General features: G+C 41.2%; 1 protein-coding gene across 2 annotated transcripts in view; it reads left to right on the top strand.

Annotated features, from left to right (window-relative positions):
- The window catches only part of PDE11A (phosphodiesterase 11A), a 412,306-nt gene that overhangs the window by 373,050 nt on the left and 21,492 nt on the right, over window positions 1-17,764 (top strand). For both annotated transcript variants that reach the window (XM_030325285.1, XM_030325284.1), the window contains exons 18-19: window positions 2,172-2,246; window positions 7,365-7,448. In XM_030325285.1, the coding sequence (XP_030181145.1) occupies window positions 2,172-2,246; window positions 7,365-7,448 (159 nt within the window). The remainder of the gene's footprint in view (window positions 1-2,171; window positions 2,247-7,364; window positions 7,449-17,764) is intronic.

Genomic DNA, 17,764 nt, shown 5'->3' with positions numbered 1-17,764 from the left:
AAAAAACTCAAGAGTTTGGGGAAATAAAGCACAAAACCATGTTTTTCCAAACACTTGCATCAGAAATCATGCCACAGCTCTAAACTGGAGATCTCATTTGTGTTTGTCTCCAAATTGAATAGGTTAAAACATTTTCAAAAACATACTTCTATGATTTTAGGAAACATTTGGACAAAAACAATAGAACCTTCTTTTAAAAATATAAATATATTTCTAATTTCCTAGAGGTTGATATTTTTAAATTTCCTTGCAAAATGGGTTTTTTTACTGGTGTCTATTCCAGTTTTACTTCCTCACAAACATGACTCTAAGCATGTGGGTTTCCCCAGTGACCCCCCCCCCCAGGCCTGATTAGCATCTCAATTTCCTTCTTTAATAAAAAATTCAATTAGGAGCCACTTAATGTTCCTGACTGGGTTTTTAAGTACAAATGAAACAGTGATACAAGTTGAACTGTGAAAGAAGCACAGGGGAGATACCCAGGACCACTTTAGAAAGATCAAGGACAGGATTGTGTTTTAATTTCTTTGCTTTCCAGGGGTGATAGACCTGTGTAGGACTCCTACCTGGGGGTGACCTGATGTGCACATTTGTATTCTTTAGTGCAAAAGACCCACCTCAGAGCAATCTGAGGGAGTGTTCTGGGGACTGAATAAATGAGGCCAGGCCCTTAGGGGACCATTTCTTTTTTAAAGGAAGGCCAGAGACAGAAAGAGAGGCCTGGAGTGCTAATGTGGCAGAGACTAGAGAGAGAAGTGAATCAGGCCCTAGAAAAATTGAGCCAGCTCCAACTAATTTTATGTTATTGAATTTTTTAAAGGAACCCATATTCCTTATAAGAAATGTTTAAAATCTGGACTGACTAGATATTCTATTTCTTTACATATGAGCTACATACTTGCTATTCTCAGGGTGTGTGCGTGTGTGTGTGTGTGTGTGTGTGTAAGAGGTAGAGATGTTTTTATGTTTTATCAATGGTTATGATTTATGGTGGACAAAATCTCTTGAGAGATACACTTAGGTAAATTATGTTGATTCTATCCACTTGACCAAAAATTAAACCATTCTAGCCTTTTCCAGATCATGAATCTCATCTTCATAAGATCCTGGGATAGAGGAAAAACTGGTCGGGGGATCTAGACCTTCTTGCCTTCAACTTTTCTGAAATTTTGTTTTCTGCTCGTCCAAATTTTGTAAATCCAGCCAGTTCATCTGAGAGATTTCCTAGATCTTGTTCCTTAGTATTGTTGAAAATACCTGTTCAACACTTACCTGTTATATCATTATGCTTCCCATAAGCTATCATTAGAAGCACAGGGCTTGGAGAAGCTTCTCTGTAGCTTAACAATGATCAATCATCAACTTCTGATCATCCATGCTAATAGATGAAAAGTGAAAAAAAAATAGAAGTCCTTACTCTGGAAAAATCTCTACCATTTGCTTGTACCAACTAGAACCTACCATAAATTAATACTTTTAGTACATAGATTAAGACAGCTGAAGACCAAATCAACATTCTTCAAACTGTATCATGACACACTGTAAAAAACAAAACAAAACAAAACAAAAAAACTGGTATGAACAGTGAATCTAGCATTAGTCCTGCCCCTTAACTAATTGCTACAGTAAGAAGCAGAGGTGTGCCCTGGGGTTATCCTCTCCAGAGTCCACACAATTATTGATAGGGTGAGGCAGTTAAGGAGTTTGGGGGATGGCCAATGAAACCAGGCTAAGATAAAAGTGTGCAACAAAGTAAAGAATCTGGGTTGAAACAACCAAAGGTTAGCAAAAATATTACAAGTATATTATAATATGGAAACAGAAATTATGATTAGGGATTATTTGCCTCATTTTTCTATAATAAGAACATTTCCTCCTTTGAAGCTGGCAACCCCATGCCTCATTGTGAATATGGAATCTGCACGGTCAGAGATCATCTACTGGCAGACATCTGAAAATACCCTGCACAAGTTCTTCTGATTAAAAGGAAATCAGTTTCATTGATTAAGTTCTATAATATGTTGAAACAGAAAAGGTTAATGTACTCCTTCAAAAGCTTTTTAAATTATTATCTATGTTGAAGATAATCACCATACACGTAAGGCAGAAATAACTTCTGAGTCTTATGATAAATTACACATAACCATAAATTACATATTTATATGTTCCAGGTGGCTGAACTTGTAACCAGTGAGTTCTTTGAACAAGGAGATCGGGAGAGATCAGAACTCAAACTCACTCCTTCAGTAAGCCCATCCTTTTATTATGACACATTTAGCCTTTGGAATGACATTTTCAGAAGCAACTCCAAATCACACGCTGAAAGTGGGAAAGACTGAGAGTGGATTTAAGAAAGCACTCCTGAAAGTTTAAAACTTTAATTAAACTTAGACACTAAACACTCCTATTCCCAGGTTTCTGATTAAGAGTGGTGAGCTACTTAACAAGCACTTCCTGAGCTCACATGGTAAGACAAGTAGGCACAAGGGAGGATGTACCAAGTGGCACTGGAGTAGCTCAAAGCCCAGTGCTGGCATTACATAAGTGGTCCGTACCTACCTTGGAAGAGAAATACAGACAAAAGTTAAAGGCAGCCTGTCCAGCCTTGAGGAGCTTAGAACAGACAACTGCAGTAAATAATGGTCGTTCTGGGTTTTATTTTCCAGTTTGGGGCTTTCTAAAATCCCAAACCCAGATCATTTCAAGTCTCTGTTTCTTTCCTTTGTTTGCAAAATGAAAAGTCTCACTTGGGGAACTAGGTTCTGTTGACTGAAATGCTATTTTTGTTGGATTCACCCATTCAATTATTATTTGAGAATGCTTACTGTAGGCTCAGGATGATGCTGTTTTTACTCAAACAAGACAAAAGACATAAATGCCTCATCCACAAGGAGGGGGTGGCCTCTATTCTTAAGGAATGGTTAGCTACAAATCGTCACCTCACAACTCAAAGAATGGTACAAAGCACTGTAAAGCTGGTACAGCACAGTAGATTCAGTTAGGCTCATTAATAGATTCATTAGGCTTAAGGAATGTTTGAATTGTCAGGAATGTCTGTTTATGAGGATTCAAGTCAACCGAGTTCTGAACATTTGGAGGTTATTTGTAAGATCTTCAAGTTTTAGGACGCCTTTCTTTTCGAGCATTTAAGAGTAAGGAAAAGCCAGAGAGCTAGCTCTTAGTCAAACAGCTTCACCTGTCTGAAGTCAGACCTCACAGCCTTAACTAATTTCAACTATTCTTAATTTGTTGCCTACCTATAAAAGGTCAGAAGACTCCATAGGCTAAAACACTCACCCTGTATTTTAGTTTCCAAAGCAGTATCTACTTATACTGTTTCCAGAACATCCCTTTATTCTTTTTTGGTGGTATCAGCAGATTTGGCTGTGATACCAGTTTGGGGTACAGAGTTAATGTGTAAAACCCTAGTGACAACCCAAATTCCTCTCAGCTACATGTTTATTTTCAAATGAAAGCTTTCTTCCACTTAAAAATTGTTTCAGGGGCTTTGTCTGAAGGGTTTATAATGTAGCAATACCACAGGTCATTTAATTAAGTGGAAAAAAAAATGAGTCGTTTGCCAGCATTGGCGACCTGGCAAGTGCAGTGACGCAGCACTAAGGAGGCTTTGTACACTCAGGTAAGGCGTTCGCTGAACACATAAATGAAATTAATTTTGCGGTGGAAACATAGCACTAAATGCTACTCTCTCCTCGCAAAAAGCTACTCAACATTGCCAATGACAGTCTCCTGGCTGCTGTGGCAGGGGTATTTCTCATTAGTCCTTTCCCAAAGATGTCTGGAAATGCATGCACGCAGAGGTGACACCAGTTGTGTGTCTTTTATTCCTTGATGTTTAGGGAGAAAATTGTCTGGGAATCCCTCCATCTGGTGTCACGGTCCTAGAGGTCATCAGGGTAACTTTCTGAAGACAACGGCTAATCTAGACCACAGCCAAGGGATAATAGTAGAAGCAGTGAGTCAGTTAGTAAAACATGCTCGAGCACCTCTGGGTAGCGAGTGTGAAGCTGGGCACTGTGCATCCAGCCATGAGCAAAGCTGTCAACTGATGGGAAAGATAGACATTATATAAATAATCACTCATAATCAACTACAAGATGCAAAAGGCTGTAAAAGGAAAGCACAGGACAATCAATGTGCTATCTCACACTTGCACTCAAAAACATTTACTGAGAAGTGACTAGTCTAGAAATAAACTTTTACAGTATGGCCAACTGTCAACAGAATGCTAAGACAATTCAATGGGGTCAGTCTTCTGTCTTCTCAAATAGTGCAGGGACAGCAGGATATCCACATGCAAATGAATGACGCTAGATCCCTGTCACCAAACCTCAAAATAATCTCAAAGTGGATCATAGACCTAAATGTGAGGGCTAAAACTATATGAGACTCTTAGAAGAAAACAAGGTATAAATCTTCTGAAAAATAAAATAGATAAATTGGACTTCATTAAAATTTAAAACTTTGCATCTTTTTTTTTTTTTTTTTTTTTTTTTACTTCAGCTGTTGTTTATTGACACAGGTAGGCTCTATAGCAACAGGCCGGGAGGTGGCTGCAGTAGTGGGGAAAATGGAGGGTGAGGGGAGTGTTTGCCTGCAACAATGGCTGAGTAGAGTGTAGGAAGACAAGCGCACAATGCATGACAAGGTGGGAGTGGGGGGAGACTGAGGCGGGTGGAGGAGCAAGGAAGGGCCCAGGCCAGTCTCCTTAAACCGGAACCACTGCCCTATGCCACAACGCTTGTTGGCGGTCTCTTGATGCCAGGCCAGGGGTGGGAGTTGTCTGGGTGTCCGTTTTCTGTAGGAACTGAGTGGAGTACACAAAAAGGAGGAGATGCAGGAGCCGTTGCCCTCTGTGAAACTTTGCATCTTAAAGGACACTATCAAGAAAATGAAAAGACAGCCTACAGTATAGAGAAATTATTTGCAGATCATCTATCTGATATGGGCCTGGTATCTAGAATATATAGAGAACTATTACAATTCATAGAAAGACAACCCAATTTTTTAAAAGGGAAAATGATCTGAATACATATTTCTCCGATGAATATCTATATATGTATATATAGATACATACATGGCCAATAAGCACATGAAAAGATGCTCAAAATCATTAGTCATCAGGGAAATGCAAATCAGAACCACAATGAGACACCACTTTCACAGGGACTAGCTACAATTAAAAAGATAGACAAAAACAAGTGTTGGTGAGGATGTGGAGAAACTGGAACTTCCCACACTGCTGATGGGAACATAAAGTCATGCAGCTGCTTTGGAAAACAGTTTGACAATTAACGAAAACATTAAACATTGGCTTCAGCACATGGCCCAGCAATTCTGCCTCTAGGTATATCCCCAAGAGAAATGAAAACATACACTTGCATAGAAACTTGTACGTGAATGTACATTATTCATAATAGCCATTAAGTGGGAACAACCCAAATGCCCATCACCTGATGAGTGGATAAATAAAATATGATGATCTATACAATGTAATATCATTTGGCCATAAAAGGGATGAAGTGCTGATGCATGTTACAGGAATGAACCTTGAGAACATCATGCGTGGTGAAAGAAGCCTGTCACAAAAGACCACGTATCATACGATTCCATTTATGTGAATGTGCAGAATAACCAAATCTATACAAACAGAAAATAGATCACTGGTTGCCTAAGGGTGGAGCCTTGGGAGAGTTGAGGAGTGACTGCTAACTGATATGAGATTTCTTTTTGGAGTGATAAAAATGTGCTAAAATTGACTATAGTAATGGTTGCACAACTAATTGTGAATATACTAAAAACCACTGACACTGAATTAAAAAAAAAAAAAAAACAAAAACAACACAATTCTATACACCAGAAACAGTAATTAAGTAAATAAGGAAATTTCAGATAGCAATGAGAACTGAAGAGTAGATAACAGAATATTATTTTTTAATATTTATTTATTTATTTTATTTATTTTTGAAATTGAGAGAGAGCATAAGCAGGGGTAGGGGCAGAGAGAGAGAGGGAGACACAGAATCCGAAGCAGGCTCCAGGCTCCGAGCTGTCAGCACAGAGCCCAATGCAGAGATTGAACCCATGAACTGTGAGCTCATGACCTGACCGACTGAGCCACCCCGGCGCCCCTAGAATAATATTCTTAAAGGAACATTTTGGACAAAGACTCATGCAGTTCACAAGAACCACTCCTTCCCCCAGCAGACCCTAGTCCTCTTTCCTGGTATTTCACATTTCATGTTGCAAGACAAGGATGAGAAGAGCCTGCGGGAGTCAGTGACCTTCTCTGACTGGAGATTTTTTTGGAGATATTTCCCTCAGCAGCACTCTTATGTCTTCTTGTGAGCCCTGGCAGCTGGTGATTTCTGTCCTGCCCACTCCCACCCTCACTGATAAGTCTGAAGGGTGCTGGATTGTGCAACATCTCCAGACCAAGGGAAAGTCCTGGATCTTCCTTCATGACCTGTGTGAATGCTGAGATGATGTGGATGTCACCCACTATCTCTGTAGAGGAAAGACCAAACCTACTCTAAGACAGGAATGCAGGGAAAGGTCGCTTCATAGACCCTGGCCTTATTCTTTGATAGCAAAGACAGGGACATTCTTAAGGGAGTAGAACTGGCAGTGTTTGTTCAAGAATCCCCCTTAGCCCCCAATTCCAACTGATCGTTCCCCTTTTTATGTCTGCCCAACAGATATATGTCCCTTCTTTTTCTCAAAAAAGCATACCTAAAATTTCTAAACATTGTAATATCATGAAGTTTAAAGCCTGGGAGTGAGGAGAGAATGGGTACCTGCCACCATCATCCATCCAATGATAGATAAAAATTTAGGAATCTATTAATGACAGAAGCTTATCGAAAAACACAGTTGTCAAACCCACACCCCACCCTGAAAAATGAATACAAATAGTTTCTGTTTAAAATGAAACTGCTTTTAAGGATCTTTTCTCATCTATCCCACCTTCTTTCACTATAAAAATAAAAGCCTGCATTATTTTTGTGGCAATGAAACATATCCCCTTCCCCTTGACTCATACCCAATTCCCAGTGAACTGATGACTTGATTTAGTGGCCATTACCTGTATCTGAAGACAGATTTTGGCCCCAAGGAGTTGCGTGCTATAAAGTTCAAATAAATTCGCTTACAAATCTCATAAAAAGAGGTGAAAATACTTTCTTTCTCATCACAGATAAAGGAAAAGAAAGTACATGTAAAGATTGATTGTGATTTGTGAAGTGTTCAGTTGGTAAAAATTGGATCACTGTGGCAAAGTGTTGACAAAGCACCTGTAAAATACTCCAGAGTAATAAAGACAAGCTTCTCCTCCCCCATTCTAGGCTATCTTTGACCGGAACCGGAAAGATGAACTGCCTCGGTTACAATTGGAGTGGATTGATAGCATCTGTATGCCTTTGTATCAGGTACTCAGGATTTGGGAGGAGGGGGGGAGGAGTTGGCGGTGCATGTCCTGACTGAGCCAGGAAAGAAGAGTGTGTGTACTCTCAGAAACGTTAGTTTTAGGAGACCTTTCCAGGGTAAGTGTATTGCTAAGAACTTTGGCTGTGGTCAATCTTTTCTCAGATTTCTGACCGTCTCCTAGGAAAAGTTAGTGCTAGGAGGCCAGAGACCTGAGTTCTCCTTCTAGGACATAATCTCCATGGGCCTTGATGCCCCCATCTATAAACCAGGATTAAAAATATTTTACCTCAGTATTTCCCAAGCTGTGCCCTGTGGAACACAAGTATCCAGCCATAGCCTAATAGATATCTCTTCAAAAAGAGCTCTCAGGCCCAACAACTAGGGAACCTGAAGGCTCAGAGGAGTCCTTCCGGAAAGAAACATGTTCAACCTTGATCAATGCCAAATTTCTCAAACATTTGACTGTGGAAATCTTCTTCATTTTTGTTTTACAAGTTTTCTTTCACTTTTACTAATATCCTACGAGACACAAGAGTTCCATGAAACCATGACACGTGGTCTTCTGTCCTGATCGCATGGTCTGGGCCACAGAGTTTTGAAAGAACCTTCCATGGGAAAGCTCTGCCTCTCAATGAGATGCATGTGACAAATGGCGCTGCCTGGTGGTCGGGACACTGCTTCTGGCAAGGAGACAAGTGTCATGGGCTTTGAATGTTCACACTCCACTTTTTGAGTACAGATTAGGATCGGCACCAGTTAACACTAAGGGTTTAGTGTTCATTGGCTTTTAATTCTGCTACTAAGCATTTGCTTTCATGTGTAAAACCTGGCGAGTTCTTTACCCCCTACCTCGCTCAATCAGACTGAGCTGCTTTTCCAACTTCAAAGTGAGAAAGACATGCAGGGAAAGCAAAACCGCGTTAGTTTCTCACTCTGTGTAACTCCATTAAAAACACAGTATTGGTTTTTAAGGACCTCACAACCATTAAGTTTCAGGCTTATCTACCACTTCGTTTTCAACACTTTTAGGAGCTGCTGAGCCCTGTCACATTACACTAAAAAAAAAAAAAAATCCTAGAATACTATCTTGAAGATAGAAATGAAACTTTTTAATGACTATAAACAGCAAAAAACACCAAAATTCATATCTTTGTTTTACATGAACTATTCAATACATGATAGCATAAAATCAAAGTTTTAAAATAATCTTAAGTACATTATTTTAGCTATAAATGGCACATAATGCTCTTGTTTAATAATGAAAACTTGGGTGAAAAAATCAAGAGTAACATACACTTTATTATAAGAGGCTTCTTGACTTTCTTTTCTTCCTGTCTCCTCCTCCCACCCTTGCTTCTCTGGTATCTCTGCATAAGCTGGGTGCCCAGGTACAAAGCCCACAGCGGTTGGGTCAGATATATCTTGCTTTGCTAAATTCGCCTTGACTACCCATGTTGAATTATTTATAATTTATTCAGTTTCCTGTGCCCACTGAGGCAATAAATGGGATGAATTTTTGCAATTAGTAAATTCCTTTTACGGTGGGTAAAGCTTAGGAGGACGAAGACTTGTAATTGTGGGACTGATAAATTTTCGGTATTAGTTTGCAAAGCTTCTTTGGAATGGACCCAAAGTCCACATATCCTTCCTGTGTGATTGGTTATAATAAATGCTGGCAAGGATTCTCATGGGCTTTTCCATGCTAATTTCATTGTTTTGCGTCTGATTCACAATTCTTTGGGCTTATCTTATACTTCCTATTAAGTACTTTGAAATCTTCAGGTTAAAAAGGAAACTACTTGAAATTGAAATCGAAACTAGCACTTTCCAGAATTTAGGGAGTAATACCACATCACATTATCTATCATTCTTGATTTTACTTTACTCCCTATCTGTGAGGTTAGATACACCTGCTATTTTTATCCACAGAAAATTAACATAGAGCAGTTTTAAGTGACATTCCCACCAAGTTAGAGTTGTGTCCCACATATCCGTGGCCTTGGTTTTGGTGTAGTGGTCTTTCTACCACCCATTCCACCTCTGCTGGGTATTTCTTCCACAATCTTTTCTTATTAAACTAACGAGAGAATCATGGCATTGTAAAGAGGAGTGTAGAAGGAGTTGTTTATAAAAGTTCATGTTCAGGGGCACCTGGGTGGCTCAGTTGGTTAAGCGTCCGACTCTTGGTTTCAACTCATGTCATGATCTCGTGGTTTCGTGGGTTTGAGCCCTACATCAGGCTCTGTGCTGACAGTGCGGAGCCTGCTTGGGATTCTGTTTCTCCCTCTCTCTGCCTCTCCCCCTTCATGCTGTCTCTGTCTCTCTCAAAATTAATTAATTAAAAAGATTTTTTTAAAGTATGTTCATTTCTGCTGCTATGTCTTCTCAGCTAGCAAAGTATGAAAATCATGTTCATTTTAAATGTCTTATCATCACTTATTTTTAAAAATAACACAGATTTTATTTGTAAATTCTTTATAAGTCTTTGAAACCAGTATTTCAAAAAGCCCTCAAACTGAAACTTTGCTGAATGATTTTAAGTGTCCTCTCTGAGAGTCCCTATTTTGTTCCATCTCACACAGTTGGGGGAGAAGGGGATTGTCCGTTATTTAAATGGGCAATCTGACATTCACTGTTGCGCCCTGGAGCTGAAATGGAATCAGTCAGTGGGCAGGAATCACCATTAGTGCAAAGATACAAAACGTTGAGGAAGTAACTCACCAAGTAAGAGAAGTCACTGGTATGACACTAGTTCCTGCAAATGTCTGCAGGAACTCAGGTTGTTGCCAAAAGGGAAGATTGAGGTTTCAAACATGAAAGTGCAGTAACAAAGAGCCTGAGAAAATAGAAAGCAGATGGGAAAGTATGCAGGTGGCCAGAATCGCAAAAAGGGATTATCTGAAATGCCATGGTCTGAATTATGTAGAGTGTCGAAATCCAGGGTGGCCTTGCTAGGTCAGTCTGGGCGCAGGGGAAGAGGATACAGAATAGTACAGATGAGACAAAGAATGTTCCTTTTCATGGCCAGGACCCTGCCCCCAAGGTGGAGCGGTTTGGGTGGCTGGAAACCTCATGTAGAACCTGAGGCAGATAGATACTCATGGAGAGAGCTGGGATCTCGTGCAGGGGAGCAGTGTGGAGAGCGCCCTCTAGTGAGGGTGGAAGCTCACCGAAGCACTGGGCTGATGGCCTGAAGGTGGAATGCGGAAGGAGTTTAGTAGCAGGGTAGAGAGGGAGCTGAGTGGTAGATACAAATATCGTTTTAGTACAGCTTTTTTACTTCATTGACTTTCACTGGGTGAAGTGGTTGCCCTTCATGGTATTGAAAAGCTTGTGCATACGTCAAACTTCAAAATAGATCAAGCACTTTCCTCTTTCACTCCAGTTTGGGGAGTTTTGTCCTTCCTCCAAGCCAAGGGTAGATTATCGATAGTCTCGGGTGCCTGAAGGGCTACTTACTAGTGTGCTAGGTGGGAACTCACACAAACTACATTTTGGATGCCCACTGCATTTAAAACTGAAACTCTTATCTCTGAGACAACTTCAACTTCCAGGTAGGGCCAATGTTGAAGGAAAAGCAGGCCAACTCCTCCAATCCTCCTAAAATCTATTCGTTAGGAAGTTACCTAAGTAATCTAGTGATTGACTGGAAGTTACTGCCAGAAAATACATAAAAATGTATAAACAAAGTGGTGCGTGGAGAAGGAGCATGCCCAGAACACTCCCAGATTGACAGATAGTTATATTGTAGAGAGATGCGACACTAATATTTACGTGTGAGTATATAATTCTCCAGAACTTGCTTGTCTTTTTAGTCTGATGGCTCCAAACTTTTCTTTGAAAAAAATAGAAAATGGTCCTAACAGGCAGAAGTCATGATTTATCTGTGACAGCATTTCAATCAGGAAGCATATAGGAAGTCAAGAGTGGGCAGGGACCCATCAGAGCGTGTGCCCCAAGAGAAGACGAGAGCCCAGTTAGTTAGCTCCGTCCTAGCAGGGTATCTTGGAGGAACACATTGACATCTGATTCCCGTGCTTTCTGCTGTCTTTGCACCCTGCTGGGATCCATTAGCCTGCTGCTCAACATCTTTGGAGGGAGAAAAAAATATAAAGAAAGAAAGAAGAAAAAGAAAAAAAGACACCATCAAACTTTGAAGCCACTGCTGTACCAGCCTTAGGGATAAACAGAAAGCCTGATGTGACAGCATCACACTGAGCTTCTCTTTGCAATAGCGAGCTCAGTTTTTGCCCTTTGTTTTCATTCTTGACTTAATCAAACCTCAGTGTACCTAGAATTTCAATGATGCATAGAGGCATTATAAATCTTCTGTTGTTAAGGATTGAGGGATTTAATTGTTATTATGAACATAATCGCATTTGCAGCCCATCCCAAACAGGTTCTTGACTTGGAGGTGGATTTTTTCCACAGATATTTCAAAAAGGCTTGACCTGGACAGGATCTAGCTGGAACAATTCCCTGTCTAGTTCTGCAAGCGTATTGCCTCTTTATTAAAATGCCAAGGAGTTTCTGCAACAGGCAGGGCTTCTGATGTTTTGATTACAGTAACTTTTGACCTTTTTTCTGCCTTCAGTTGTAATAGTCGTTTTGAAAAATACCTTCACCTGATGCAATTAATAAGCTCTCTGAAGGGAGAGAGACAAGAATCTTTATAATTGAGATTGTGAAGACTGGGAATTAGAATTGGTAAATTGGAAAAGAGGATGTAAAGTGCTAAGACAATTTTTCTGGACACCAGTAGAAGTTCTTTAAACACAACTTAATATTCCCCAAATGGCTCATGCTTTGTGTCCAGTTTTTTAAAAAAGAATAAGTAATGAGCTACTGAGTCACTAGTTAGAATATAACATCATCTTCTCTTAAAAACCTACAAGGGAGGGGCGCCTGGGTGGCGCAGTCGGTTAAGCGTCCGACTTCAGCCAGGTCACGATCTCGCGGTCCGGGAGTTCGAGCCCCGCGTCGGGCTCTGGGCTGATGGCTCAGAGCCTGGAGCCTGTTTCCGATTCTGTGTCTCCCTCTCTCTCTGCCCCTCCCCCGTTCATGCTCTGTCTCTCTCTGTCCCAAAAATAAATAAACGTTGAAAAAAAAAATTTTTAAAAACCTACAAGGGATAGAATGTGGATCCAGAGAAGAACCATTGCATCAGATACTTTTTTTTAAAAAGGATACCACCCAAATAGGTTTTCTATCAATGCTTTCTCTACAATATTTAGCATTCTTATGGATGAGAGGAAGAAATAGTTGGGGCTAATTTCTTGTCTTTACAAGGAATGACATCATGTATAACTCAAGAAGCCTCAAGGAAAGCGAGGGAAATAAGTTCCTATATTCTTTATAATTTGTCTATCTGGCTCCACCTTTTCCTGGTGATGTGGGGAGGAGAGGCATGCAGGGACTGCGCTTAAACTTGACAATTAAGGTATCACAGTTTTTTCTTGTTGGAACAGACCTTTGGGAGGACTGAAATGTGAACAGTTCCAAATCAGAGCTATGTCTTCTCCCCAGCTGCCATCCAGGCATCGGGGGGGGGGGGGGGGGGCTCCCTCCCCTATCCTTGTGAACACTCTGTAAGCATTGGGGAGAAAGGCCCAAACACACATACTGCCTGTTAGGTCTCACCGGGTTCATGGAGAGCTGGTGGTCAGGGCTCGGTGTGATGCCATGCTGGCCTCTGGGTGACCATGGGTGTGATATGCACTCCGCCCAGGGCCTGGCCACTCGCTCTGGCTGCTAAAGTCTGTGGTCCTGGTAGGAAACTCTCGTGGCAAGCCCCTAGCAGCTTTCTGGTCAGATCTAGTCACCTGCTTTTCTCGCCTGAGTGCTCAGCTCCTGTGGGCCACCGGTGAACTCCCAGCTACTTTCTCCTCGCCGTGCTGTCCACACAATTTCCTTGGCACTTTCTAATAAGCTGTCTGGGTAGTGCCAACTTGTTCTAGTAAATTCTATCACTTTTCGGAATTAGGCTCTGAGATTCAAGAGACAAGCCCTCCCCTGACCCCCCGCCAGGCTTCATCTCCCAAGGAACAGGGAAGGAACAAGGAACTCACTTCTCATTTTCCCTTTCTCCCCACCCTCCCTTTCTGTCTCTGTCCATTATCTCTCTCTCTTTTCTCTCTTCCCCCGTCCCCATCCCTCACCCCCACAGTGGAAAGTGTTTTAATTTCCTTTTCCTTGTCTAATGGGAACTATCCTTATATGGTGTCCCCTGTGCTGTCCGCACTAGAGCTTTGTGGCCAGATGTGATGATCTGACTTGGCCAGATTTGGTTCTTAATAGGTAAAGGAGAATTCTGGAATTTAGAAACCCCCTTTCTCACCATACGAAGTTGGCATTCAGGGTTATTCTCTCTCAACGCTAAATGATGACAGCTTGCTGTTTCTAACGGGATCCACCATTTGCCTGCAGGAGGGAAGCCTACTGAGTTGATGGGCGGGGAACCATAGGCGTGACGATTTAAGCAGACCAAATATACATTGGTTTAATATGTTCAAAGTATTGTCCTTGTCACATACACCATTCCCAAATCTGAGTGCTGATAGTAAAACCTGTTTACTTCAACATTTTCCATGTACTATTAGTCAGATATGAATGGAAGAGAAATGTAAACATTTGAAAGTGTCAGTTTTATGTAGTTTCTAAGCCCCTTCACTATGGCCTGTCCTCCAAACTTTTGGCAAAGTGAACTTCCTTTAAAAAAAAAAAATTGGATCATGGGGGTGCCTGGGTGGCTCAGCCGGTTAAGCATCTGGCTCCTGATCTCAGCTCAGATCACGATCTCACGGTTTGTGAGTTTGAGCCGCACAATGGGCTCCGCGCTAACTGCACGGAGACTGCTTGGGATTCTCTCTCTCCCTCTCTCTGCGCCTCCCCTGCTTGCTTTCACACACACTCTCAAAATAAATAAAATAGATTTTATTATTTTTTTAATTTTTTATAACATTTATTCATTTTTGAGAGAGAGAGAGAGAGAGAGAGCGAGAACGAGCAGGGGAGGGGCAGAGAGAGAGGGAGACACAGAATCCGAAGCAGGCTCTGGGCTCTGAGTTGTCAGCACAGGGCCCAACATGGGGTTCAAACCCACAGACTGCAAGATCCTGACCTGAGCTGAAGTCAGATGCTTAACCCACTGAGCCACCCAGGCGCCCCTAAAATAAATTTTAAAATAAATAAATAAATATTGGACCATGGCACCCCTGATTATAAACCTCAGGTACTACCAGCATCTATAAGATCCCTTCCGGATTTCTCACTTTGGTATTTCAGGGCCACCTTCGCTGAGGCCCCTTGCCTCTTGGCTTCATCTGCTGTCACCCTACCCTCTTCCTCACGCAGGCTTCCTTTGCCCCAAAGCACAGGACTCACAGCCCTTTTGTCTCTCTTTCCTTGCCTTTGGCTACCCTTCTGCTCCTTTCTGCCTGGAAAACCTAACCCCTCCCCCACCTCGACATTTCTGCAGAGCTCTGTCTTCTCATAATCACACGTAACACTCGTATTGTGATTGGCTGGCTGGCTGGCTCCCTCCCCCCGTTACACGAGTATCTTGGGACACCCTATTCCTGGTACCCAGCGCAGTGCCTAGCACAGAGTTTACCAGAACTGTTCCGTAAACGTTTGCGGAACGAGTGAATGAAGAAACCGAGTGAATGATGAGCGCAGCACCACAGAATCAATTATAAGCAGTGGAATGTGTGAAGGAGAGTTACAACGTCATGTTACATTATCATCCATAAATATATAAAACCTCTCATCCGAGTGTGCACCGTTCTATCCCTGCCCATAACCTGAAGTATATGGCCTATGATATCTTTTTAGAAAGTCGTTAGTTCTCATCATGGTTGAATTGGCCCTTAATTCTAATATAAAAAGGCTAGTTTATAGCCATGAATTTTTCAGGGCTTCGACTTTTTCAACTAGGAAATACGTGAAAGTTTCTCTTACCCTGCATTGGCAGAAAATATAGTCCTCTAGTTATTTTATTTTTTTAAATGTTTATTTTGAGAGAGTACGCACGCATGAGTCGGGGGAAGAGTCAGAGAGAGAGGAGAGAAAGAGGAAAGAGAGAATCCCAAGCAGGCTCTGTGTTGACAGCACAGATCGATGTGGAGCTCGATCCCACAAACCATGAGATCATGACCTGAGCTGAAACCAAGAGTACGATGTTTAATCAACTGAGCCACCCAGATGCCCCTAGTTATTTTAATATTCACCCTTAATAGAGCTAGCACATGTACATGGATTTCAAGAACTTATAGTGTACTTTAATGTGATTTCATGAAATTATAATAAAACATGGTAACTTTATTATGATTAAAATGTAATCTTTCTTTGACTTAGAAGAGTTTTTAGATCCTACATCTCCAAACAGTTACCACTACAAGCATCACATCATCATGTGCTGAACAGCAGAGAGGGCTTACTGGTAGAAGAGCATTCAGGTTCATGTCACTGCTTGCATTGAGCATGACAGGTGTCAGGTAAACTCAAAACTGCCATCATGAATCCATATTAAAATGCTGGAATCTGGCAAAAAAAAAAAATAGATAATATATTACCTAGTAAGGCTTTTGAAGGTAGAATTTAAGATAAGATCTACTTCTCCTTATCTGGCTGGCCAGCATAAATAACTCTTTTTAAAAGTGTTTCTGTTCTGGAATCGTGAAGCTGAAAATGACTTAGCCACAAGTCCATACAAGGCCTGGAATGCTGTCTTACCTTGCTTCTCAGCTCCTCTACAAAACATATTTTAAAAGCTGATTTACCTCCTTTTCATGGCTCTTTCTTCTTTGAATCTCTTCAGAAAAAGAGGAAGAGAGAGAGGGAGAGAGGGAAGGAGGAAGAGAGAGAGAGAGAGAGAGAGAGAGAGAGAGAGAGAGAGAAAATTGCATTCTTCTACCAGGAGATGAATCAAGGCCTCTTTTAAAGGTTGTTTTTTGCACTGTAAGTGCCTCTCCGAAATTTCTGCAATTTAATGTGCATTTGGAAGGTCAGCATTGCCTGAGCTCCTGGGAAGTGAGGCATGAGATAAACATAAAGCATTCTTATTATGCTATTGCCAAACAGAATCTTCTGTACTACTCTAAATGTTTCCTAAGAGAATTCAAGGAGGACTATCTGGATGCTCAGCCATCACCACTCCTATATTTAATTATCTGAGCTGCAGCCATAAAAATATTAAGTCACTCAGAGCACATTGCCTTATCTAGCAAGCAGATGGTCTATGGCAATGTGACCAGAGAGGGCCAGGCTCTCAACCTCATGTACCAACCGATATGGCGTCCCAACAGTTGACTCTGTTAGCCACGATCTAAAATGAAGTTAAAGACTTCTACCAGACTGAGCACTTGGAAAAGAAGTTCAGTATTAGAGTCCTGACAGACATGGATGGGGGTATCCTTACGCACATTTTTTCAGAAGGCAGGCATTTATTGGATACTGACTGTGTTTACAAGGTGCTTTTACATACACAGTTGAATTTGATCCTAACTGTGAAAGAAGAAAAAACTTCATTCTGGATCCTATAATATCTAATGGTCTAGGTTAACATGTGAGGAAAGTGAAAGCTAGAGAAGCTAATGGACTTAATCCGAATGAAGCAGTTTTTTACAGGGTAGAGCCAGAAATTTGAGTCCAAGTCCTCTCTGCCTTCATCTATGGCTTTTTCTCACTGCACTGCTCTGAGGAGGTAAAAGGCAATTCCATTCTGCCCAGGAGTGCTCTACCTTTGTAAACTTCCCATTTACGAAATAAAACCCTGAATCCTTCATAAGGAAGGGTATAGGGGCCAGAGTAGAGATTCCAGGGAGAGCAATTCCTAGAAGACCAAATGGGCTAATGGATTCTGTTTCACTGGTTACTACAGAAAACTCTCTCAGAAGTATGTTATGTCAAGCTGTCCTTGATCTGACACTTTCACTGGCAAAGTGGGTTGACACTGCCAATAAAATGTGGCAGACTGGCCTCATTAGTTTATCTCCTCATCCTTCAGAGAATTCTATTAATATAATAATAGAGGAACTTTTTTAAAGATATAAACATTCTTGGGTAATGAGAAGAGGGTGAAAAACTTTTGAGGAACATGATAGAAAAAAAACCTAGATTTCCTTGAACAGACTGTTCATGTAAGTAGGTATGTTAAGGACTCTGCTAGTGAAGACTCAGGAGGAAATAAGGAACACAGGAGAGAAAACATATTGCCTTACAGAATACTTGAATCGTCAAGAGCAGGTTGTTAGTAGAAATAAGGACCTCACACTCTCTTCTTCCTGTGATGCCCCTCTACACTATTATCCACACATAA

Source organism: Lynx canadensis, chromosome C1 (assembly GCF_007474595.2).
Source record: "Lynx canadensis isolate LIC74 chromosome C1, mLynCan4.pri.v2, whole genome shotgun sequence".
NCBI lineage: Eukaryota > Metazoa > Chordata > Mammalia > Carnivora > Felidae > Lynx > Lynx canadensis.
The sequence above is the reverse complement of the archived record's forward strand: the minus strand, read 5'-3'. Positions and strand labels throughout refer to the sequence as shown.